The sequence below is a fragment of the Polypterus senegalus genome, chromosome 18, assembly GCF_016835505.1.
Source record: "Polypterus senegalus isolate Bchr_013 chromosome 18, ASM1683550v1, whole genome shotgun sequence".
NCBI lineage: Eukaryota > Metazoa > Chordata > Cladistia > Polypteriformes > Polypteridae > Polypterus > Polypterus senegalus.
The window spans coordinates 47,209,706-47,237,311 of NC_053171.1; the positions used below are offsets into that span (position 1 = coordinate 47,209,706).

The following is a 27,606-nucleotide window of genomic DNA, read 5'->3' on the forward strand; positions in this document are numbered from 1 at the left end:
AGGTAATTATGCTCAAAACATTTTATTGAACACATTTTACAGGCATTGCTATAAGTAATTTATAGAAAGAACGGTAACAATGGAAATAGAAACAATCTTTTTTTCTAAGTAACTTAATGGTACACAGTAAATAAATGATATCATTGTAAAGTATAGCTAAATGGAGAAATATAGAAAACATCCATATAAATTGTCTTAATTGGTCCACAGGAGTTGCCAGAATATCTCAAATGCTCCAAGGAATAGAATTAGGAAATTTATTGTAAAAATATGATATCATTCTTTGCAAACTGTTGCGTCAGGCTGCCACAAGATATTTTAAAACAGGTCCCCTGCCAGGTGATGGCCACGAGGCCCCATCTGGGATGCCACATTTGAAAGCCAACCAGGCAGGACACAGATTTATCAGCACATGGTTTATGAACAGGGCTAAGTGCACAGATCACCAGCACCAAGACACAATATGACACAACAGTCCCTTCCTTGCCGCCAGTCCATCCACCTACACTCCTGTCCAAGCTTTCTCCTCTTCCTCCCGACTCTGGCCACGTTTCTTCCCATGGTCCTTCCGGCGTGGAGGCGTCCTAGTCGGGCAAGGGCCCCAGCCATCTGCCATGCCCCCAAAATTGTGTATCATAAAAACCTTTACCCCTGCAAATCTAATTCCTTATGAGGTTTTTGATCAAGAGATTATACATCACAATGAGCAAAAATATGATTGCAGCCAATATTTAATTATAAATGTTCCTGGATACACACCTTGGTTTACTTCACTCTGTCTCTTAAGATAGGCTCTCTGTTAATTATATTATTTCAATGTGTTCTAAAACTGAAAAGATTTTATTTTTCTCATGGCTATCACGTTATGTAAAATGACACACATCTCTGGCACAGATCTGACAGCAACATAAAATTTAATGTGCTCTATGCCTGCATTAAGATAGTGCATATAAGCAGTGCAAATAAAGCAGGGAATGTAAATTGGGTAGCCATAATTTACTCCTCTGTTATGTGAGATTAAATGCCTACTCTTCAAGGCATTTATAGTACACATTATGTGCTTAGAAACATGCGTAATGCAAGTAATAAAATTCTAGGTAACTCAGATGTAATCACATCACAGTTACGTTTTTAAACTGCAACACTTCCCACTACTTTGCACAGTGGGAAATTTAATCGGATCATAGTAACATATTACCCCCAACTATGACTGTGATACAAGAGATTTTTTTCTAACTCAATTTAATAGGCTGTTCAATGCTAAACAGTATTATTATTTTTATTGTTTTACTAGCAGACTCCTTTATCTAAGATGAGGTAAAGTATGAGATCATGATACATTTTTAACAAACTTTTTTTTTTTACTACTGAAGCAGAGGTCACTTAACTAATTTCTTAGGGTCACAAAACAAGTTGTAAGTGGGTATTGAACTGGCAATCTATATTAGATGAAACTGAAAAAATATGTGGTAAAATATAAAATAAAACCACATCTTTTTTTCAGTTTCATCTAATATTTTTCTTATTTAACTGCAGTGCACCCAAAGAACTAAATCTTCCATTCATGTGATAATAAACTTTACCTTGACCAAGCTTAAAATAGTTACCTAAAACCGATGAATAATCTTTTGTCTCATCTTCCAAGACTGCAGTCTCATTTTCTTCAAAAAGGTATATTGCTTCTTCAGCATTCTTTAGTGTTAAATACTTGACAGGTAACACCTTAAGAAATAAAATCAAAAGTATTATATACAACTTCTGGTTACAATCAAGAACATAAGACTAAATATTTTTCTGTCTTTCTAAAATCTTCACAGCCTTGTACATTTTTTATATTCTGTTGCCTAAAAATAATGTTCAAAACACCTTTAAATGAGCACATACATCTTCACAACATAGCAAAGCTAAACTAGGTCAGTTGCCTTCAACAACTGTAATATTTTAATTGTACCAATATGAATTCTCCCAGATGAACAACCTAGGTGTGCTTCTTTTTTATGAAGTGAATATGAAACAAACATTAAATAATGTTGAAAGAACTCAGTGAAACAATTTTGAAAACAATGTAAAAAAAAAAGCCACTGCTGAAGAAAAACTCTACCATACAGTATGTCATTTGTGGTGATGATCAAACTCAGATATATGGCCTACTCGCCTTATTGCTTCACAAAAAGCTAAATTATTTTGAATGTTCATGGATATTGAATTAGAGACAGCTGGTAACTTGCAACATGAGAGGGCCTCAATATTAAGTTAAAAACAAGAGTGCATGCTGAAATAAATTATACTAAACCAACAGCTACACTTTGGGTAGCTTTACTGATTGCAAATTATTCATAAAAGAAGATGGACATTCTGGAAGATGGTGTACATTTGCACATGAATTAACTAATCAGGCTATTTATTAACATTTATAACCTACTGAATTTCATGAAAAGTTTAGCATAATTCATTATATTTTAAGGGGTGAATGGATATGCACATTTCGCAAAAACGTTGCTGAAAGTGAAAGAGAAGCAGCTTTGGCAAGATAACAGTTATCCCATTAACCCTCCCATTAACCCACAAGCCAAACAGAGGTGAGAAAGAGAAGACCTTATGCTATCCTATGCATTTGGATGTCTGTCTTGCACTTGGCTTCTGTATATCCTTTTCATATTATATTCATATATTTAACTACTTAAGCTGATTAATTCCAAAACTTTACTAGAGTTTGTAAGACTTGTAATGCCCAAGTCTTCAAATTTAACCAAACCAAAGAATAATAAAGTTAAAATCTCTGTATATCATTATTCTGTTGACTTGGATACTATGATAGGTACACTCACCATAAATATAGAGTCATTCAAGTTAACATGAGCCCAGGAGCCGAGACTGTGCATGTGCTTACAAGGTAAAGGCGAGATTACCTTGGTGTCCAGAGCAGGAACTCTTAAATAAGCTTATATCCTTAATATGTAGGCCAATAGCTCCTTAGAGAGACAGACAGTGAAAAAAGCACTGCTGGGACTCATACTTAGCACAAAATAAGAAAGAACAAACTTAAAACCATTATACTCCCCCCATCTTTGCAAATAAACACCAAGAACACACCACTCAGTCAGAGGAAGTTTTCATTGCTCTAATAAAAACACAAAGGAAACTTTTTGGGTCCAGAGCAGAACCAAGACAAAGAGTCAAATAAATATGACACATCATGTTACTAACAAAATATGAATACTAAAGCATATTTGTAAGTAGCACTATGTTTTGGGGATTCTTTGCAGCAGCAACAACAGAGATGAGTATTAACATTAAGAGAAAAATTGTGATGGTACTGTATCTACTAAAGACAAATTAGGGAGAAAGACCTTTTCAGTTTTACAAATATTTATGAATATGATAGAAAAAAATTCAGTTTTCAGGGAAATACTCATCCACAGGTACAAACCACAGCAGAAGTAGCTAAATGTTTCACCAGCAGCATCTTTAACAGATATTGCTACGGAATATGCATTCATGAAATATTCATACAAACTATTTTTTCTTCCTAATTTTCATTTTAATAATTTTAACAAATATATGCAAAATAAATAACACTGGGAAATAAAAAGTGGTCTGACAATATTATTTTATATTATGGAAGAAGTCCATTCAGCTCATTAAATCTGATAACGGCAAATTTATCTTGATACCTCACATAGATATTTTTTAGAACTTCTCATAGTTTCCACATCAGTTAAGTGACTCAGTTCCAGACACTACAGAAGACAAGACAACTTTCCCAATTTCCATTTTGAGTACATTCCATCTGGATTTTCAGCACTGTCCTAAAGTATGTGATTTGTTATTTTACAGAAGGGACTTTCCTGGAATAATTTATATATACACCAGTGGAAATCCTGCTTAAGACAAAAATTAGTTCTCTTAGGATGTAGGAGAAGAATGTGCTTTTTAGTCCAGGGTTGCACATGCTTACTCAGGGCAGCTTCTAATGCTGTTATGTTTGTCATGTGACATGATGATCAGAACTGCACATATTACTACAGATGTGGTCTCGCTATCCTCTTTATAGAGACTGAACATAATGCCCCTTGATTCATATTTTACAGATTTACCAATATAAACTACATTTTATTCAGGTTTTTTAATGACTTCTGCACAAAGAGTGGTGAATAAGAATAATGAATCTATAAATCTTTGTCAGTTTATTTCCTCCAGATTAGCATCACCATCCTTCCCTTCACAATTAATGATGCTTTTATCTTCTTTAAGAGACTTGAACTTGCCTGCAGTAAACAATTTGTTTGCCTTGTCTGACAGTAAATTGTTTTTTGTTTATTTTTGCTACCTCCTCAAAATGTATCATTTATCTGAGAAAAAGTAATTGTTTCAGGACAGATCTCTATGACTCTATATTTCTGAACTTTCTCACAGTGCAGCATTCTCCTTTTATCCCTTTATTTCTTATGCATCAACTTACAATATTACTTTATCAAAAGTTTGTAGAACATCAAAATAATTTTAAATGCCTAATTAAATCCAGATTTTTTTTATGTCTACTATTGCAGTTGAAAGTTTAAACAAGCCAAACAAATATGCTAGAGGGTGGCACGGTGGCACAGTGGTAGCGCTGCTGCCTCGCAGTTAGGAGACCCAGGTTCGCATGGAGTATGCATGTGGGTTTTCTCCGGGTGCTCCAGTTTCCTCCCAGTCCAAAGACATGCAGGTTAGGTGGACTGGCAATCCTAAATTGTCCCTAGTGTGTGCTTGGTGTGTGGGTGTGTGTGTGTGTGTGTATATGTGTGCCCTGCGGTGGGCTGGCTCCCTGTCTGGGGTTTGTTTCCTGCCTTGCGCCCTGTATTGGCTAGGATTGGCTCCAGCAGACCCTCATGACCCTGTAGTTAGGATATAGCGGGTTGAATGATGGATGAATATGCTAGATATTATCTTCATCTTCTAAAGCGATTTACAAAATTGCTTTCATACAAGTAGTCTTAAGTTTACTTCTGATTGTGGTTTCCATAATCTTACGTGGAGCACAGTTAATAAACACTGGTTTATAATTAGTGGGATCTATTTTGCTACCTGCCCTTTAAATTGTTGTCACATATCCAGCTTCCTGGGGTTACTGGTGAAATATATCTAAATAATACCATTCATTTCTTTCTATTCAAATTCTTAAATAAGATGATCAATTATATTACTGCCGAGCTGTTCCATTTACTTCTCAACTTATAAAACATTAGGTAAAACATTTAATAAACTATTCTGCAAATTTTTGCTAATTTTTAAATATTTTTACAGCATATGCATGTCTGTGACTTTTTAAACTAATATGTTTTAAGGGTACTCCTTTCATCAAGTTTCATCTTGGAACTACAGTACAACCAATGAGTAATGTAATGTAATGTATTAGTTGTTGCTTGTTGTGTGTTTACATACTACCACAACCCAACATTTTCCATAAAACAGGGTTTTTCCCCAACTTGGGGTGCCAATCTTGTAAACTGTTATTCTTTTGTTTTCTTTAAAGCGGCAGAAAAAAATAAAAGGAAAAAGTAACAGTGGTATAGCAAGTAACATGTTCAAGTCCAGAGGATAAACCAAGTGTAAATTAGGTCCTACAACAACTGGTAAGAGAATATACATATCCAAAAGCAACTGGTCTATCAATAAGCTCTGTTTGCAAAAGCCCCGATTACAGCAAAAGCAACCCAAAAAATACTTGCAATGTGGGTGGTATCACAGAGGGTGTGTTCATGTAATGGCCATGTTTCTATCTAATGAGACATTTTAAAAGCCAACCATGATATTGGTAAGACCCTGTCGATGGGCTGTACTGCATTAAAGAAGGAAATACTAACCAGATGATGGAGTGACTTCAGTGGTACATGCTCAAAGATTTCTATAAATATCTTACGAACCAGGAAAACAGAAAAAGCATGGTTGTTTTAATTATGGGGAAGGGCTGTGAAATTGGTAAAATTAGGGAAAAATTCAGTAGAATAGGCTGTACAAATGATGAAAGCAGAAAGATTTGTCCTGTGGTTGCCCTAATCTCTTTATACAACCATTCAAAGATGTAAGATAAAGTGGGCATTGACCCCATTTGCTATGCTTTGAAGCCTAAGCACTACAGTTGTGAGAAAATGGTAGCTGCAAATCCTTTTGGTTAAGTCTGCAAAGTTAAAAAAAAAAAAAAACACACACAAATTCAGCACCCCTAGTGAAGCTTGGCAGTAACATGTCTTTCCATTTAGCCTACACAGGGTTCTGGCCATTTTCCACAATCTGATGCATTCTTAAAGGAGCTGACTTGCACATTAATTCCATGAAATTACATTTTGGTGTAGTGTGGTAGATAAAGGACACGCAAACCCAGAAATACCCAAAATTGAGGCCATCACATGTTGGCCACAGTAACAGTAAAAAAAATTAGAGACTAAATCAGGATTTACTAGGTCTAATGACATAGTTGTATTACAAAAGATTTGTATCCTGGTCTTCTGAGCCATCCAAACCTCACAGAGATCAATTATGAAAAACAATTGCAAATAATGTGGTACAGAGTCCACAAACGAAGGCTGAATTCCAGGACTTAAAAATATGCACATTTTTTTTGTCTCCCTGCATCTCAAACAGGATAGGGGAGCAATGTGTGGTTAATGCACCTTACAGTTTACTTAGTCAGACACTATTATTTAGAGAGCAGACATATGCTGCCATTGTGACAGAAGTTGTTACAGTTGAGTTAAGGAGTACTTTTAGCACTGTTACACTCTTAGCACAGTATCATAAAACTATGTTTTATAAGTAAATGCACAACCAGAAATTAAATGATGCTCTTTAAGAGATGGTAAATAAAAAGAATGATATTGCAGATACTATCGTCTAAGTAATGCAAGATCTGTAACCAAGGTAAATTCCCATCACAAAAAGTTCCCTAGTGTCCTAAATTTGCTGCTGTCTGTAGAATATTAAAAATATAGAAAGATATAAAAAGAATCAATTCTCACCTCACCTGGAAGAATGAAGGCGGCATTATGATCTTCAGGGAGTCTTCTTTTTGACTCATCCCTGTTATGAAGGTATTGTAGAATTAGTAATAAATATGTACAACAAGTTTGTACATTTAGATTAAATTTTTTGAATTGCTCTTTTAGTGCCAATAAATAAATAATGTGGCATATCAATCAGACAGACAGACCAAAAGAAGCCTGACATTATAAAGGTTTCAGAATACATGATTATCAATTCATAAGGCAAAAAAAAATATTTTCCAAATTCTTGAAGTAATTTCTACAAGAAAAACAATGAACCAACAACTGGTGCCTCAGTGCCACTTTTATCCTAATTACTGAAAACTACATGTGGTTGAATTCCCATTCTTATTATTATTATTAATACTGTATATTCTCATTTAGGAACACTGCTCCTGATGCCTAACAATTGTTAGTCAACTTTCATTGAGGAAATCAGGACCGAAAAATAATAATACTTTATCCTGATTTCAAAAGATACATTTTTCATGGTCCCTGTAATTAATAATTAATACAACCTATTTTAATTGTTTCATTTTGGTTTTTGCATATGTCACAGAATAAAAACAGCCTTATTTTTAATTAAATATACAGTATAATTGACACTTTGAGCAAGGCATTTTATTACATAGGCTTGAAAGTGTGGGAAAGGTTGAGAAATGACAGATTTATGGGATTGCCTTCTATATTGACTTTTAATATGTGAAGTACCATGCAACTTTTATTATTTTTCTTGCTTGTGTTTTAAAAATGATTGCATGAATCAGTTTAAAAGTCAAAACATTGTGAAGCAGACAATAGGTTTAGACCACACATGACTATAATTAACCTGGCTGTGTGTTTTAAAGATATTACTTTATGATAAACAACAATAAAAGTCAATTCAGGAAAAAGTCTGAAGACTCATGTATAGCTTGCACACTTTAGGTAAGTGCATTAAATGTGTGTCTGCCATAAACTTTACTCAGAACTGATCAATGATTAAAGTCTCTTGATTTATTTTTTTAATGTAATTTCTTATGCCTCCACAAGAATTAATATCACTGTCAGTAGTGTTGAAAATTTATAAGAGGACATCATTCGTATTGAACATTAATTATGCAGTCCAGCAGGGGTCACTGTATATGCTGACATTAGGAGATGCCACTTGAAAGCATGGTATTATACCATGTAGAGGACAGCTGCACTCTTTCATTTAGCTTAATGATGTTTCTCAGACTAGGTAAAAAAAAATATATATATATATTTAATTAAGTGATAAAACCAGAAGTCCTTCTGAAAGTAACAAGATATTGTTCACCTGGATTTTAAAGGGTTTGACTCTCTCAGTTGGAGCTCACTTTTAGTCCAAATTACAACACTATCCAGGATTGTATTTTTTAAACTAGGAAGTTTAGAAAAATAAATGTGTTTTCCAACTATACAGGATAGTGAAATGTTTGTGCATTTATTCAAGTATAATAAAATATTGCATCACTACATTCACAGTGTTGTAGTGCAGAGGTTAGCACTGGTGCTTCACAGCACCCTAGGTTCCCATCCCAGGCATGGTCAATGTCCGTGTTAGCACATTTTCGCTACGTCTGAATGAGTCCTCCTCCCAGCATTTTTGTTTTCCTCTCGCTTCCCTAAAAACATGATGGTTAACTGGAAACTTTAAATTGGCCTTGCATAAGTGAGAGTGTGAATGTGTGCATGAACAAACACAGCAATTCATTGGCATCATGGGCCCAGTGTTTCTAAGTTTGCTTATATGCAAGCATTACAAGATGACACTCAGTTGGATTAAGCAGACTGGTATTGCATTATTTTATTCATATTCTATTTCAAGCATTCAATCAATTCAAAATGTTACTAGAACTATTAAGTAGACCACCTAAAAGGTGTTGTTAGGTATTTGTGTTGCCTCCCAGTTAGATTTAGGAGAAATTTCAAAATCTCCATTCTAATTTAAAAACCTGCAAATAACTTATGTTAATTTACAAAGTAAACCCTAAATTCAGAAATATACATTGCAATGACAAAAGGAAGGCATGCATACAGTATGGAGGATTAATACATTATCTGTATGAATATATAAGGTTCTATAATTTTTTAGTTATCTACCTATTACTATCAGCAATGAACCATCAGTTTTTGGCTGTTCATACTGCAATACCATTGTTAATTACTGAAAATTAAACCATGTTTAACCTGTTCCCATTTCTTACTTCTTCTTAGTATAATACAATGGTTCTTACTTTTACAGGTACCTTGACAATGCTACTACATCAAATAGGTTCAGATTCTTTGGCTTCAGCAAAGACAAACACAGCATTTTTTCATCTTGTGATTATACTACATATGCTGTACAATACTGTAGGAAATTATAGATGAGACTAGGTCTAGTCAGACTTGGGAACTTGGAACTGCAGGGGTGGTTTTCTCTAGAAACACCGCTAGCTTGAACTTTTGCTTTCCTCTTCTATATTGACAACAGGCAACATCTCCTGTTAATATTATTTCTATTCAGTTCTTATTTTTACTCCATGTATTAGTTGTTTTCTAAATTAAATATTAGTACAAATACAAAACATAATAATCTCTCAGCTACTGTTCATTGATAAAAGTGTGTGCATCTGTATAAATGTTCTAAAAAGATGTTGAACTTTTCTGCTAACCTATAACTATAAACCTCTATAAGAGAAGAGTTAAAATATAAAAATACACTGAAACTGAAAAATGCCAGCTAACCTGTTTACCAACACAACTAAAGCATCCCCTCTGAGCTTCCAGGCTACTGATTCAGCCAGATTCCTATCTAGTTGAAGTGTTTCTCTGTGAGTAAAGAGAAAGAGCAAAGGAAAGTGAAGGGGCTGGTGAGCTTTGACAACTTCATCAGGATCCATGGATACTTCCATCTTTCATGGGCAGAGAGAGAGAGAGAGAGAGAGAGAGAGAGAGAAATATAAGAAAAAAAAATGACATCATTTTATACAACTATTATTATCTCCCTTGTAAGTGAAACATATTTCAATAGCAAATATTTACTACTATTTTTTCCTGTCTTTTACATTTTGGGAAAGTATATACAGAAGACAATTTTAAAATACATTTAAGTATCTACTGTATGTAGGGAGATTTCCAAAATGCGTTTCTCAAAAAAAAAAAAGTGCTTTAGGACAACATAGGTAAACTAAGTAACAGTGTTTAAAGAAAAAGCTATTGCATCAATAGTTTGAAAAAAAAAACCCAGTATTTTACACTAAAAGCAGGGGGCATTTTACATCATTATTGCACATTAAATGTGCTAAACATAAAAAAGTATTACCAATTTATTAAGGTAAATCGCTATAAATAAGGTAAAATGTACATTTAATAAGCAATAAAAAAGATAACTAAATAAAGGAAGTGTAAAAGCTTGCTCAAATTAAAATGTAAACACCTCTAAAAAGTATAGATGTCAAATAACACCCGGGCACGAGTTTCAAAATTTGAGACCAAAAATGACTAATACATACATGACTGAAAATCGTAAAGCATTTTATATGCCAAGGATAACATTTTAAATTATTTATGTCACTTTACAGGAACAAAAAGAAAATGGTGCAGAACTAAGGTAACACAGGATCACAGCCTTGCAATAGTCAAGAACTGGCTGGCCGAATTTTACACTATCTGCAATTTATGTATGGATAATCTGGGAAGACCTCTGTAATAGGCGCATTCCTCCCTATTCAAGTGACCAACATTAGTACCTTTGTGTTCCACAAAAAAAAGGCATTTTTCAGAAATCACTCTATTCACAATATCATACAAACCTACAGAAGGGTTAACATATGAATTGTAAGGATTAAATCTACAGAGCAAACTATATATACACTAAGGATAAAACAATATGCTATTTAAAGATTCCATCAATTAACATTGAGGTGGCTAACAAACATTAAAATCCTTAAAGTTCAAACATTTTCACTGCAGGTAGAGGGTAACAGGCATTAGCTTACAACAAGTAAATTAATATTTTTCCCCTAAATTTTACGTATACACCAAACTAAAACACATCAAAATTATATTAGCTTTTCTACATATATTTTTTTTTTATGATCTTAAATTGGACATAAAACTAGTTATGACCATGTGTGGTCATTTATAAAAGCCATGTCCAAATTAACTGACTGATTCAACATCATGGAGGCTACAAGTATGAAGGAAGTTTAACAAGTACATTTCAATTTTGTATTGTATGATTAAAGCATTCTCACCACAAGTGGCATGTCCATGAGTTTAAGAAAAATATAGACATTCAGAGAAGTCATTAATTTCCTTAGTGTGGTAGAACGACAAGATTCAGATTTCTTTGGTACCATCTTACAGTGCAGAAACCAGAGTCCAGCAGTCATCTTTCTTGGTTCCTTGACTCTAAATAAATAAATAAACAAATAAATAAAGAAATAAATAAATACTGATCCACAAAACGCATTGAATTGTAATTCCTTCCATTTCACATTAAATCATAAGTGCAGTTAAAAAAAAAATTAAGCATAAACATTTCTTGGTCAAGCTAATAATTAATAATTTCCTGTAATTCAAATTATAGCCTAACAATTACCAATTTTTCATTTTAGTTTCAATAATATACAAGGAACTGCATTAATAAAACAAATTAGGATTTTATCAATGGGCAACCAATACTAACCCCAAAAACTTAAGGACACTCCCTCCGGTGCTCAACACAAACTGGTAGCGAGTTCCATAAACAAATGCAGCTTCCATCACAGCCCTATGCTCTGTAAAAGACAGTTAAGATGCAATTAGTGCTAAAATTTGCAGTCAAAAGAACAGAAACACCATGTGAAAAAGAAGTTTAACTTTGAAGTAACAAAATCTCAGTTAAATCTGTGGTTGCAAAGGTGAGTCATATTAGGATGATTGTCAAATTCACAGCATGTGCCGAAAAAAAAAAAAAAAAAGCTCTGAAAATTAACACTTTGATAATGTGAGTATTCAAAGTAATAGGAGGTGACCAACAGCTTTCCAAAGAGTAGTAGATGTTCAAACCACACATACATCTGTCCAAAAACTGTACAAAAAAGTTATTTAATGTGTCATGGAAAACAGTCTTAAAAGTAATAACAATATAGGCCATACATGAACAAAGAGAGTGGTCACAAGTCGAATCGCACTTAGGCTAGGCAGCACACTAAACAATTTTGAGCCAGAAAGCATGTCAGACTTAGTAACAGAAGTTGCTGGATCTTATTGACATCAGGATGTCAGATTACAAGACTAGTAATTTTCTCTAATTTGACTCTTTCAATGTTCTATAAATTGCAGGGGTTGACAAATGACACAACTGTCTCATAACTTTTCACCAACATTTCAAATTTCCAAATTATCTTGTGCGTTTTCAGAGTCAACTGATGTCTTGCCCAAAAGTGGCAATGGCAGTACTAATTTTTACCAGATATTTTCTTGCTCCATCTTTTTTCCATGCTGTTATTATACTGCAAACATGAGACATAAAAACACCCACTTTTCTTCTTTGTTTGCATCTGCATTGAAACACTGTAGCTACAGCTGAGTGCTCATTGGTGGTCAGTTCTCCTGTACATAGGAGCCTAACTGTATAGAAGGCTAACAGCTATCACAGGGGATGTTACACTACACAACTGACAGTCAGATCATGTCGTAACGGTCCTTGAAGATTATGTAAATGAAGATGTAAAACTGAAAAAAAAACTGGAAAAGGTGTATTACCTGCTGTAAGGCATAGAAAACCTGGACTCATGATTAATGAAAAAAGCAATATGTAGTTATCCTAAATTTTTACATCATTTACATTTGCAGAAAGTCAAAGGATGCTCTCAATCTACGTCTGTTTCTAACCACTATGAAAGGTGAAGGATGCACAATAGTATAGAACTATCCTGTGGGGTCAACAGTTCTGATTGATCTGAATGATAGTATAATATCCAAGGAATATAAGAGTTACAGGACCAGGTGCACCCCCCTCAGCAAATACTGTTCCCTAATGATGTTATCCTATTCCAAAATGAAACTAATTCAACTAATGCTTCACGAACACCAGGATGAACCTTAGATGACTTCCCAGTAACCAGATATAAATACAATTGAATTCTAGTGGGAAGCTGTGGAGCACAGAGTGCAAAATAGATTTCTGTCTTCATCATTCATCAAATATGTCTTTAAGAATTGTGCAGTCACTCATTTTACACAATTAAATACTTACATATCACCACTGAGAAAGACCTAAAGCTGTAGCGAAAGCAAAGAGTTGTCCTACTATTGTTGGGTGCTTGATATTAATATATTGTTAACTGTCTGTGTTATTTTATCCACCCTCTGTATTACAACAAAGGACAACAAAAAATATGTAGCCTTGGAAAAAAAAAAAGAAAAAGCTGCTTTGTATCTTTGTAAAAGAAGGCCTCCTAGTGAATTCTCTTCATTAAACAAGAACTCGAAAGAGCTCCAAGTAGCCTAAAAATTAAAACTTCACCAAATGAAAAGTAAATAGAAAATAAAATGGTTATTACATCACCACTGATTTTACACCAAGTGAAGTGACACACACACAACCTTCAAGAATGCTCAGCATTCCCAACAACACTACCTTCTCACATTCCTCTCTGCCAATAATTCTATACCCTTGTGAACTCTTCACTCAAAGTGATCACTTTGGTATTGCATGACCATTATGAACTTCTCTTGTGGCTTGATTCTCTTTTAGGTGCTGCAGCCATGACCAAGTCACAAAATACATCCTCAAGTCCCAGGGAATCTGGTATCTTTAGGTGAAGTAAGGTACCTCGGGTGACTAATGGACTGCCTAGTGGTGGATAGTAAAGGTACAGTAGTTTCTTCTCGGGTTCACTTGTTTCTACCGGTTAACTCAGGAGACATACCTACAACTGTCTGGAACCCACTATCATGCACACCCTTCAGTGTGAACTATAATTTATGATCAAGAGACTATAAACTGTGTAACTACCACCTTCTGATGTTGTCCATGTCAATCAATGTACTGATAGACTGTTTTTCTTGCACTGGAGTGCATCATTACAGAGTAAGTCACCATTACAAAACTTTATTCTGTTTAAAAAATACAAAGCAGGTTCTTTTTTCTGAGGAGACTCAGGTGATTTACAATGCGTGTTATAATCAATTTTGGTCAGTGTCTTGTTCCATACTATGACCCACTAAAGAAGCAACACCTGAATATTTTGATCAGAAAAGCCATTTGCTTTACTGGATAAACTAATGGCAATGGCAGAAATAAGGATGAAGGCAAAATCAAAGACATTTATGACTGATGCTGTCAATCCTCTTCACAATGTGTTGCCATGGAGCAGTCTTAGTCATGGTCCCATTTCATTATGGTTTACTAAGAGCTGCTAATGGGTCTCTGTTCTGACTGAAGCCATCAGACTATATAATGCCTCCTCTCATCATGCTCATCTTCACTTTAACCAGTTATAATAGACACCCTGGCAAAGGGACATTATTAGTCTATTTTACCATTATTATTACCTTCTGTTTATAGTTCTGGGTTTTACACTCATGTCATATTTAAGGAATTTGCTTTGAGAACCAATAAAGCATTATCTATCTATATTCAGTAAAGTTACTTTAGCTCTTTCTCCCTTCCTTGACCCATTTTTTTTTCTTTTTCCTGTCTCAAGTGGAAGGGATTTAACTGGTCAGAAATCCACCCTTTCCACTGAAATAGGAAGAATAGGATAATCTTTGTAAATTCTTTGTGGATTATCAAAGACAGAGAAATACGGATTTAAAAAACAGATTTCTGCCATAGTGTTCAAATATGACAAAAGTTTATAGGGTCATTATTGTCAGATGTAAAAATTCTCCAAAGTCATATTGGACTAAAAAAAAAAACGTTAAAAATTTAAAATTTAGAGACAGCGTAATGTGTGCAGGCTTTAATTTTTTTATTTTTTCATGAATTTGATTTTGTATGTTATGAATTCTGGTGAAACTCATAGGAAGGAAATCAGAGTGCTTACTGCATGGAGTTTGCAAGTTTTTCTCGTGTGAAGAAAAAAAGTGTGAGGCTGGTAAAATAATCCTACATTGGGATTAACTTTACTTACTGGAAAGATTATTAAGGGCATCACAGGGGTGCAGTAGAGCTTCTGTCTTGTAGTAAAAAGACGGGTGTTCAAGTCTTCTTTCTGCATGGCTTTACATGTGCTAACTGCATTATTAATAATGTTGTCCAGTTTTTACTCCCACAGTGCAGGGACATACAGGTTAGTTCAATTTGCAATGATGAACTGGCCCTACTGCGTGACTGTGTATGTGTGTGCGTTTACCCTACAATGGACAAGCGCCCTGTCCAAGGAGTGTTCCTGCCCTGCTTCCTGTGCTTGCTGGGAGAGACTCCAGCTTACCTACAACCCTGCACAGGATTAAAGAGGGTCTTGAAAAGAGAAGGATGTATGAATACTACTAATTCTATCTCTGGTTTTGCTTTGTCTGGGTTATATGCTGTATCTAATATTTTTTTTACTCTTTATAAATTTTGTGTTAAGATATTATGATTTAGTTTGGTTTACCTTCTATTACTCCTGTATGTTGAGACAAAGTAGGTGAAGCCACCTGATTAGGCAACTGGGGTAATACCCCAGGATGTATTTTAGTTAAGAGTAACTAGAGTTTCAACATTGATTTTGTATTTGTATTTCTATATACATTCTCTCTTTGTTTTCCCAATTACTGTATTTCCTAAATTTTTGACACCTGCTTCAATAAAGGTTACAGTCTCTGGATAGTAATTCCTGGATTTATGGCCTACCCACGGAACCTATTTTTTGTGATGTTTTCATGCCTTTCTATTTGTGCTTTTTTTTTTTATTCAATAAATGCATTTTTTTGCATCTATCTATCTAGATACTTTATTAATCCCAAGGGGAAATTCACATAATCCAGCAGCAGTATACTGATACAAAGAAACAATATTAAATTAAATAGTAATAAAAATGAAAAAATGAAAAAAAAAATAAAAATAAAAAAGCAGACAATAACTTTGAGTAATGTCAACATTTACTCCCCCGGGTGGAATTGAAGGCAATCTGTGTATTATTTTCCTAGGAATGCATCCTATTTATATTTCAAGAAGTCAGAAAATGTAAGCATGGCAATACACTCAGGCGTATTTGGTGTGTAAGTTAACCGATAGGAAAGCTGGATCTATTGCATTAGGTATTTATTGTTTTATATGCAAACAGACCCAATGGCGGTACCCATATAGGCAACTACAGAAAACGGGGATGACCACTGGAAAACAAACACATAAAATGAAAATGTCCTCACTCAAATCACCATAAAAACATTACCAAAAAATTAAAATAATAAATCCCTAAAGCATAAGCACAAAGCAACAAGCATTTAAATAGTGTGTTCCTGATAGTGCAACCTGCATTGCTCACTTGTCCAAAGAGATACAACCCAAAAATAACATCTGATCAGTTAATAAAAAAATATGCTAAAATGTTACTTTTGGTCTAAGTCAAAAAAGAGAAAGGATGCAGCCTTAAAACTGTGCAGGGAATACATTCATGACAATCAATTTGCTTATGATAGACATCATTGCTTTGGCCTAAGACTGTTTACAAAAAGCTAAGCAAGAAAATGCACCTCTTAGTTTACAGATCAAACACTGTTTACTTGGTATAACTGGATAAAGTTAAATAGATTAAAGTTAAATTTTAACAAAAATTTCCCCTTAATATAAAATGAAAAGAAGTGTAACTTAACATTCCATCTAGGTAATAATGACATTCTGACTGATGAGATGAAATGCACATAAACTTTCTCATTAGTATTACTAAATAAAGTCAGTTGTTTGGTCAATGCTCATTTTCATAGTTTTTTTCCCTCCCGATATAGCCATTTTAAAGTTCCTTGAACTAACCTCTATAACTACTAAAAACAATTAAAAAGTAAAATTCTTATTCACTTAATTTTCCATTCCTTATTAATGACAATTGTGTTCTAGTCCCAATGGTGGGATGTTATCCAAGGGTCTCCAATAATTTGTATGTTTCGGTTTACAAACAAACATGTTGCAGTTAATGTATCTTTGTTGCCTTCTTTGGTGTCTTTATCACTTTCCTTAAAACTAAAAAGATTACTTGCTATTCTTATCCAGGGCTACTTTTTAACACCATTTGCTGGGTTTAGTATGTAACTATTTCAAGACTGTTAAAGACTATATTTTATACTTATAGTATTTAAGACTGTATTGGCAATAGAGATCTCAATTTTAATCCTCATATGCCACTGCTGGGGAGCTTGTTTTGTTTTAGACTTGCTCTGTCTCTAGGTATGTCAGAGGACTGGGACTTTGTGAAGTGTGGTCCAGCCTCAAATGGAGAGACAAAAAGGGGGTGGGGTGGGTTGGGCTGGGAGTGGTTTGGAGAGAGAGAGAGAAACTATATCTAATCTATCTTTTTAATCCTTATAATGATAAGTGCCAACGTAACAATAGGCTTCATGGCAATAACTCCTGGGAAAACTGGAAATTTAGGTCAAAGCTGTCTCATTATCAGTTAAAACTACAAAATGACATCGAAATTCAGAGTCAATGTCTCCATGACGGGAGAGTTAACTTTGTGAGCTGGAATGTTAAAGGCTTGAAACACGAATTGAAGAGAAAGTATTCTCTCGCTTAACAGGTCTAAATGCTAAAACAGTATTTTTACAGGACACCCATTTATTAAGCAAGGATCAGTTCCAGCTGCAAAAAGACTAGACTGGCCAAATATTCCATTCCAGCTTTACAAAGAAAACTAGAGGTGTGGGAATTCTTATACATAGAACAGTCTCATTTGTAATATCAGAAGCAATATCTAATCCTGAAGGGAGATATGTGATTGTCATGGGTAATTTATCTAACTGTAAAGTGATTTGGATAAATGTTTATGCACCCAATGTGGATGATAGGGAATTCATGCAAAATATATTTGCATCCATTCCCAAGGTAAACACTCATAAAATTATAATGGCTGGGACTTTAATTCTGTTTTAAATTCAGACCTACATAGGTCTCCAGTCACAGGGGTGAGGGCATCTAACACTGCAAAGACAATTACACAGTTTGTAACTGATCACAACTTATCAGACCCATGGAGATTTCTAAACCCAAACTCAAGAACATATTACTTCTAATCACCAGTGCATCATTGCTACTCAAGAATCAATTATTTCTTTGTAGATAACAATTTCTTGTCTACGATTAAATCTTGCAGGTACAACACTATTGTTATTTCTGACCATGCCCCTTTGATCTTGGAGCTAAAATCATTATGCCTCACATTCTCATCTCGCAGATGGCGTCTTAACCAACTTTTATTAGCAGACGAAAACTGTACAGAATTTATATCCAAACAAATCAACTTTTTTTCTAGAGACAAATACATCCTCAGAGGTCTCTGCAGGAATACTCTGGGAAACCGTGAAGGCATTCTTAAGAGGACAGATTATTTCATATCTTTCCCACAAAAATAAATTGGAAACCAAGAAGGTATCAGAGCTAATCAACGAAATTACTAGAATAGACCAAGAACATGCCAGGTGTCCAAGTGAGACTCTTCATAGGAAAAGGTAGGCTCTGCATTCAGAACTCAACCTCTTGACAACTAAAGAAAATGAACAAGTCATTTTAAAAACAAGCCATCATTACTATGAACATGGAGAGAAAACTAATAAGATCTTAGTTCAACAAATCCACAAGCAAGAAGTTCGCAATGCAATCCCAGCAATCACCAACACAAACGGAGACAAAATCATTGACCATAAAAACATAATGCACACATTTAGAGACTATTATAAATCCTTATAGTCTACTGAGTTTAAAGAAGACAAGACACAATCTAATGCATTTCTGGATGCATTACAGATACCACAAATAGATACTCTCAGTGCTGAGGAACAGGAGAAACCTCTGGCGCTATCAGAATTACTAGATGCTATAAAGTCACTTCAGACTGGGAAAAGCAGCAGGCCCCAATGGCTACCCTGCTGAATTTTATAAGAAATTCTCCACTCAGCTAGCTCCTCTCTTATTAGCAACATTTACAGAAGTTAGAGACAATAAAATTCTACCTCAAACTTTTCGCCAAGCATTAATCACCATCTTTTCTAAACAAATTAAGGACTTATTACAATGTGCATCATTTAGACAAATTTCACTTCTGAATAATGATGTTAAGATACTCTCCAAAGTCCTAGCCAGAAGGATGGAGAATGTGCTGGCTTCAGTAATATCACAAGATCAAACTGGATTTATTAATGGCCGGCACTTAGCTTCCAATCTTCGATGTCTGTTTAATCTATACTATTAAAAGGCAAAGCCCTCACTGACTCACTCACTCACTGGCTGACTCATCACTAATTCTCCAACTTCCCGTGTAGGTGGAAGGCTTAAATTTGGAAGGCTCATTCCTTACAGCTTACTTACAAAAGTTAGGGAGGTTTCATTTTGAAATTCTACGCATAACGGTCATAACTGGAACCTACTTTATTCAAATTCAAAATTCGAATTCAAAACATCCATGTATCCAAAGAGCGACCCTACAAAGACCTAAAGCGGAAGGTGGGATGGCTCTACCTACCTTTTATTCAATTTTATTCCTGGGCAGCAAATATACAAGCTATAAAAACTTGGACATGGACACAAATAGATGAACATACACAGGCTTGGTCTGCAATTGAAATAAAATCCTGCAGTACTTCATTACATTCCTTGCTTTATACCCCAATAAATGTTATCGCCAATATACTAACAACCCAATTGTGCTTCACTCACTCAGAATATGAAACCAATGTAGGAAGCATTTTAAGATAAATAAGCTTTTAACTGTGGCACCTCTGCACAAGAACCACCTTTTTCCACCCTCAAACATATACAGTTTTTAATGTCTAGAAAATATTTGGGATTAAATCACTTAGAGATCTGTACATAGACAACGTCTTTGCATCCTACGAACAATTACATTTCAAATTTAACTTTCCAGCAACACATTTCTTTCACAACCTTCAAATCAGAAACTTTGTAACACAGAACCTTGCAAATTTTCCGGGAAAAATACTGATCAGTCTTGAGGACTCAGACAGCATTTCTGTAATATATAAAACTATTTTACAGTCCCTCCCTTTCAAAGATCCAAGAGGACAGTAGGAAAAGGATTTCTAACTCAATATTTCAGAAAAGGAGTGGAAAGTAGCAATGCAGACAATCCACTCGAGCGCCTTTTGTGCAAAGCATACAATTATTCAACTCAAAATTATATATCAAGCACATCTGTCTCACTTAAAATTGTCCCAAATGTTTCCAGGGCGAGATCCAACCTGCGGATGTTGCAATCAACCTCACTGGACCACATGTTCTGGACCTGTACCAACTTAACATTATTCTGGACCAAAATCTTTAAATGCCTTTCAGACAGCCTTGGTGTCACAATCCCTCCTAACCCATTAACAGCTGTGCTTGGTGTACTCCAAGATGGGCTTAAAGTGGAGAAGGACAAACAAACTGTAATTGCCTTTACTGCACTATTGGCTAGTTGACTTATCTTGCTCAACTGGAAGAATCCTAATTCTCCTATTGTAAGTTAGTGGGTAACTGATATTATATATTATTTGTAACTGGAAAAAATCTAACTCTCACTTAGAGGATCTGTGCATAACTTTTTCAAAACCTGGCAGGATTTAATCAATAACATTTTAGAATAAGCTTTTAAAGTACGGAGGACGCAGATTCTCTCCCCCCATCCTGCCACCCCATTTATCATTATTCGCTTATTAATTCATCTACTTACTTATTTTTAATAGCTTTAAGTTTTACTCTGCTGGCTTAGCTCTTTTTCTTAGGGGTGGGGATTGATTTGTTTTCGGTCTTATGTTTGTAGAAACTGATTTATTTGTATGGAATGTTCTGTGATTTTAATAAAATCAAAAAACAAAAACTAAAGATCAAACAAGCAGTGCTGATTGGATATAGCAAAATACAATAACAAATCACAAACCTGGAATTCCTAGGGCCTGTACATGGGCAAAAACCACATCTGTCCTGCCTTTTGCTGCCTTTGTAAGGCTCTGTAGCTCTCCAGGTGTTTGCACATACTTTACTTCATTGAAGAGAACAGCACTAAAATTAAGAAGTAAAAAAAAAACAAAAAAAAAAAAAACACACACACTTCAGTAGACTTTTCTACTTTTAGGACAAAAAAGAAAATCTTCATCTGAGAAAGACTTAGAAATAATTGGTAAAATGAAATTACTGCCAATGTAAAAATTAAAAGTACTGATACCTGTTATTACACACACACTTTAAATTACGTCTGCACCATATATGTGAATGAGGAGGTATGTGTATGAGAATATGCCCTGTGATGGATTAACAATTTGTTTAGGGTTGGTTCTCCCCTTGAGTTTAGAGTTGTCTTAATAGACTTCAGCTCCTGCAGTCTTTAGTAATTGATAAGTGAATGGATAGCAACTGGCCTTAAACAGAAAAGGCTCCTTAAGGATGCAGAAGAGAACAGAGGTTATTAAATTTAAAATATTCATTTTCTTTGACTGAAAAACGACTGTTGAGGAATGTTTAGAGTGACATTCTGTAATAAAGACTTCTCAGCTTACAAATGTTTTCCAAACAGTAACTGAGATTATATTATTAAAATAGTCAGGAAGAAAGGCATTATCAGTAGGAGACAGCTGTGGACATAAACACACTCAACTATGATTAGAGAAGGAAGGAAAAATAGACGAAAAACTCTTCATCATTTCACTACAAATGTCAATCCAAAGTGAGAGCAGGAAGGTCTCTCTATTATAAAAAAAAATCCTGGGAGAGAAAGTCTAGGGAGACGAGACACGATCTTCACGTTAAGATCACGGAAGACACTTAAAAGACCTGCGAGACAAAAGAGATTGACCCAGGACCGTCTTGCGGGGACGTAAAACATGAGATTCTTGCAAGACACGCTCTACTTACAACCGATATCAAATAAAACCACGGGCAGCAAAACACTCAGTCGTGTAAAGGATTTGAGCACACACAGATCCAGGGCTCTCAGCGCATATAAAGCGTATAAGGACAATACGTTATAGATGAAGTGTCGACGACCAAGCGAAGAAGAAAGAACAGGTCGAAGAAAACAGACTCAAAAGCATTGGAGAGAAAAAAATGCAAAAAAGAAAAAGAATAACCTAGGTTCAAATTCAGAAAATAAGGAAAGTAATAATCAGCCCAGAAACAAGTGGAATTGAAAAAAGCATGTCCAATCGGGCTCAGGATTAAAAGACAAAGTAGAACTTCATAAAGACGTTCAAAAACGTTGGCACTATATACACATGCAGAGCAAGTAAGAGATTATGAAAGCAGTGGAATTCTAAAGGCACAAAAAAAAGTTGCCGCCCTACAAATGCAGAGAAAGTTAAAGAATATGAAAGCAGGAAAATTAGAGAGTATCAAAAAAAAGAAAGTAAAGATCGCAGTAGTGTAAACAAACGGAAATTATTACTCGAAAATAGGGAAAATAATCACCACAAACCAGGTGTCATTGAAAAAAAAAAAAGCAGGACAAAGCGAGGTCAGAAATAAAAGACAAAGAGTACAAAAAAAAGTAAAACGTCATAAAGAGGTTAAAAAACAATGGGGGGGCAAACACATGCAGAGCAGGTTAGAGATAATGAAAACAGGAATACAAAAGACTCAAAAAAAAAAAAAGTAGGCATGATACACATGCAGAGCAAGATAAAAAATATGAAAGCAGAAAGAAACAAAACTGTCAAAAAAAAGAAAGTAAAGATCACATTAGCGCAAACAAGGAGAAATTATTACTCAGAGAAATAACGAAAAGGCGAATAGAGCTCGACATATGAACATAGGTGATATGTCAGAAGTATGTAAATATTGCAAGGCTTTGAAGTTTAAGTCAGAGAATTTCAAAAACGGAGTTTACCTCACATGCATTTATTGGTTACTTTGCAAAAATAAATTATTAACTGCTGATGATGAAGATCGTTTTGTCTGTGCTGAAATTCCAAACAGAGAAACCTATCCTGAATTATAGTAGAAAGTCATTAAACACATGTCTCATGGACTGCATTTAAAAGATTCAGCATGTTGGGACTCGAAAGATTCCAAATATTATTTTTAACGAAGTTCTGAAATAAAAGTGAAACTAATGAAATAGCAACAATTCAAAGAAAAAAAAATCTTAAAAGTGTGTATCCGGAAAACCAAACACGGGGGTTGCCAAGCAAAGCGAGGAGGAGACAAAGCCCCCTAGTTTTCAAAAGAAAAAAGTGTGTAAAAGAACTTCAGAGAAGGGTACAATTTCCAGGTTACTCGTCAAGAAAATTAGTATATGTGTGGAGCATAACCAAAGACATCTACTGGTCTCAATGCTTATTTTTCACACTGACCTCATAAAGATGAAACATTAATGTAAATATACAACATAAAAACAGCTATAATCATCTTCCACAACCAACAAAAATACTTAAATAAGCATGAACTTAATGTCAACATCCTCTGAATTTAACATTCTCTAATCAAACAGCTAGAGAATACTGAGAGTTAAAGATGTTTGGGTGTCACTACTACTACTACTGTGGATTCACTTTACTTTTCCAGATTTAAGGCCATAGGGTCTTGTTTGACCTTCTGGACTTTAATATATGGTTATCATGTACCTTCTTATCTGTATAAGATATTTTAACCCTCCAATTAAAGTGTTTGAAATGATGCCACCCAGGAATTTGAAATTCACAATGATGTCGATTTATGGATTTGTTTAAGCTATGCCATTTGATTAGTTAGGTCATCTATTTCTACAAACAGACTCTCATAATTTAAGGAGAGTTATATAACTATGATTTCATCAACTAAGGTGACCAATTTTTAGTTTTCTTGTTTACCCTGTATTGAAGGATTTGTTATCCTAAAGTGTGCTCCTGAATGACAATACCCCGTTCCACAGGGAACACATTATCAACAAAGAGTTTGAAGAGTACAATATAAGAAATCTGTTGTATTTGCTAGATCTCACCTCAATTGAGATATTCTGGATTGGTTCCTGATGGGGCATTTTCTATCAATACCTAAAAATACCATATGGTGAAATTGCCTAGAATTTACGTAAGGAAGATCATTTGGTAGCTGATGGAGGCCAAATACCTGTTCAGGGTTACTTACCTTGGTATTTCCTAATTTATGTTAGTTATTTGTAGCCGAGCTTTGCTGGCCATTAAAATTATAATATTATGAATATGGATTATACTCACAAGAGAACATGAGCCACAATGGCATTCACATCAAAAACTGTATCAGTTACAAAGGTTTGTAATATCTGCCCAGCTCTGAAATAAAAAAAGACATTATATCTTATGAATTGAAATCATCCATTGACCTGAAATGTAGTTCAAACTTAGGCATAAAGTTTGAGACATAAGACATAAAATAAGGTGTACGGCTAAATTCTTTGCAGGACAAAAAGTATTAGATGGAAACACAATAAAAAAATATGCATCAAATAAATAAAGCTTGGACAGGGGAAAAAAGAAAAACACAAATGATCCCTGGTACAGTACAAAATTATGCTGAAGTGCTAGAATTAAAAAGCCCTATCAGCCTCAAGGGGTGCTGTCACCTAGCAAAGGCAAACCATAGCATGAGGAATGAATGTGCTGGATTGCAAGAACTGACAATACTGTATAACTTACCTAAATAAATGTACTTTATTCAATACATGTTCACTCGTGCAGTATTTTGTGATATTCTGTTTTGTACAATTCACCTTAACAACAAATATAAAAAAATTAAGAACAATCTTATAAATTATTTATGTTTTAAGCTAAAAGTCCATTAAAGAACATGAACATGAAGTACTTTACCAAGTGAGAGATTCCATTTAAAACATTCACTAAATGTTACATATGTACTCATTAAAATTAGATTTTTAAATTTTATCATATTATGTAAATTTACCTTAGCAGTCAAAATGCCATAATCTTCCAAGACTTCTGCCGACATGTCAAACTCTTTAAGAAACAACTCGATTGGTGCATTGACTAGAAAATCAAAATCAAAACAGCTGTAATAATGATATTATAAAGGTTCCTTTTCAAGGAGATAGTTCACTATCATCCATGCTTCATAACCACAGCCCATCATGACAACAATGAGTGCAAGAAAGGAAACAAATATGGCTAGGATCAATGCCACTTCACACTCTTATAGCCTAGAAAAACTTCAGAAAATTAATTTTACTATACAGAAAGAATTACCAAAAAAAATTAGAAATTTCTTTTAGAGTAACTGCACCTTTTGACTAAAATAAGATTAAGAGGGCAATTGCAGTTTTTCTAATATATACATTAGGTTAATATCTAATCTGTTTATTTCAGTGGTATTTGGCATATGTCTGATAGGCAGAACTCACTCTCAACTTTAATGATTTTTTTTGGTAACTTTTCCCATCATGTTGGTGGAGTAGCAACGAGTCCCAAGATGGGACAGCTGGCTAGGCCAACATCTTTCTCAGCTGGTTAAAAGAGCATTTCTTTTCTTCCTATCAAGACTTTGTACCAGACCTGTATAAAAGGTATATTGCTGATGGTGTTGGTGCTGCCTCCGGCTCTATAAGCCATCTACTGGAATTCTACTGTATACTACAATGTTTACTAGCTTGTAACCAAACTAGTACTATAAATTACACTAGATTTAAAAACTTTTGTCATCAAAGTTCCTTACCAAATAACTAAATAAATAAACTATAAGCTGCTGACAGTATTCAAATATGCTAAAGAATCATAATACCACACAACAACAAAAAAAGATGTAATCTATGGCATTTATAATCTGCATTTCTTTTAGCTCAATCTTTAGACCTACTTTAATACAGGCTAATTATGCTGCCTACATGTTTTTTGATTATCAGTTTTCTTCCATGTTTAATTGGTTAATTTTTGATATTCTCATTTGTTTCCTAAATTTTCAGGATTTACCTAGTTTTATTTTCTTATATTTAAATTCTCTCTCTAGGCAGTGTTATGTGGCTATCTATTGTCATCTTGTTTGCAAAGTAAAATGTTTTTTTTGAAGATCTACTGCTAACTCAGTATACAATATAAACCTTGATGGCTAAGAGAGGAGAAATAACACAAATGTATCTCTCTCCTGTAAATAGATTGAGCTTGAAATACTGTTGTTATTAATTTTCTAAATTTCTATATAGAACATGCTTGCATATATATATAGTTACTGACCTCTTGGCAGATAGTGGGGTGCCTCATCCAATTGCCATATTAAAAAGGACAGTAAAAAGTACTTATTATTTATACTCTTTTGGTCTCTCTTTTGTTCACACCCATTCTCTATTCGAATCAAGAGCAGTCCTTACTCCAAACTAAGAACTTGGCTCAAAGAGCTCCCCAGCAGTGTGGCAGCTTGAAGTACCCACTCAGGGTCACTTCCAGCTAAGCTCAGTGTTACTTGCAGCATGAAGGGTAGGTCCATAAAGTCTTTAGGAAAACACGTTACAGTTTAGGATACCTTCTGGTGGCCACTGAGAACATTGCATTCGTGAGCCTTTCTTAGACTTTTAAGGATAAAATTTCTGAGGAGGCCTTAAGGCTGTCTGACTTACTTGCCTAAGGTTAAGTAGCTGTACACAGTCCAAGTTGGAGAGGAACAACTATACCAATCTTTATCATAAAAAGGTCAACAGAATTCCACCCATTAGGCTACTAACACAAGCACCTTACAAGAATGTGTGACTTCTATATAATGTGTAGTTACAAATTAAGATCTTTAAGCTTAATCTTTATTTAAGGTTCTTTAAAACTTATATTCTTACCTTTATTACCAAAGTATACGAGCCACGTCTTTCCAGAGTTTAAAATCTCCGCAAAATTAGTCATCATAAGTTGTCTTGGCTGAGATGAGCTGTTGTGGATCATTACTATGTTGCTTAAATATATCAGACAGATGACTAACATTAGGTTTTGTCTTGACATTTTGAAATTTTCATGTCCAGTTTGACTCCTAAATAAATAAAAATCACAAATACATGATATCCAATATAGTGCTCCATTATTTTTTATGATGAAGGGACAGTTTGGCCTATATTTTAGCTACAAATATTAGACATAACACAACACAAATGATTATTGTATCTTATCTAAACATTTGTGATCATTGCTGATACTACAAATAAAGTATTTGAAAGGATTTTTTCCCCATCTTTGAGATTCCATTCCACTCTTTACATTGAATTAATTTTCCAATTAAAAATAAATCTTTTACTGAAGCAAATGAAAATGAATTAAAAACTGAAAATTCCTTAAGGAGGGACTGGCATTTAATGTAAATGATTTAAAATCTGTAGCCTGCTACTGGGGACTAACAAACTGCTTCTTAAATAGAATGTCTTCAGTAGAGATCTGTGTAAGAATTATTTTATCTTTCATACATAAATCATACAATTTCAGTGATCATTCCTTTCCCTTGCCATAAACAGACCTTCACATGATTGTACAAAAGGTTTTT

General features: G+C 34.5%; 1 protein-coding gene across 2 annotated transcripts in view; it reads right to left on the reverse strand.

The window, feature by feature from the left end:
* The window catches only part of txndc16 (thioredoxin domain containing 16), a 169,205-nt gene that overhangs the window by 134,432 nt on the left and 7,167 nt on the right, over positions 1–27,606 (reverse strand). For both annotated transcript variants that reach the window (XM_039741384.1, XM_039741385.1), the window contains exons 2-11: positions 26,915–27,102; positions 25,045–25,127; positions 24,780–24,853; positions 24,342–24,416; positions 21,074–21,195; positions 11,701–11,791; positions 11,267–11,423; positions 9,756–9,922; positions 6,999–7,059; positions 1,608–1,722 (exon numbers count right to left, since the gene is read on the reverse strand). In XM_039741384.1, coding sequence (XP_039597318.1) covers positions 1,608–1,722; positions 6,999–7,059; positions 9,756–9,922; positions 11,267–11,423; positions 11,701–11,791; positions 21,074–21,195; positions 24,342–24,416; positions 24,780–24,853; positions 25,045–25,127; positions 26,915–27,074 — 1,105 coding nt within the window. In that variant the 5' untranslated portion in view covers positions 27,075–27,102. The remainder of the gene's footprint in view (positions 1–1,607; positions 1,723–6,998; positions 7,060–9,755; positions 9,923–11,266; positions 11,424–11,700; positions 11,792–21,073; positions 21,196–24,341; positions 24,417–24,779; positions 24,854–25,044; positions 25,128–26,914; positions 27,103–27,606) is intronic.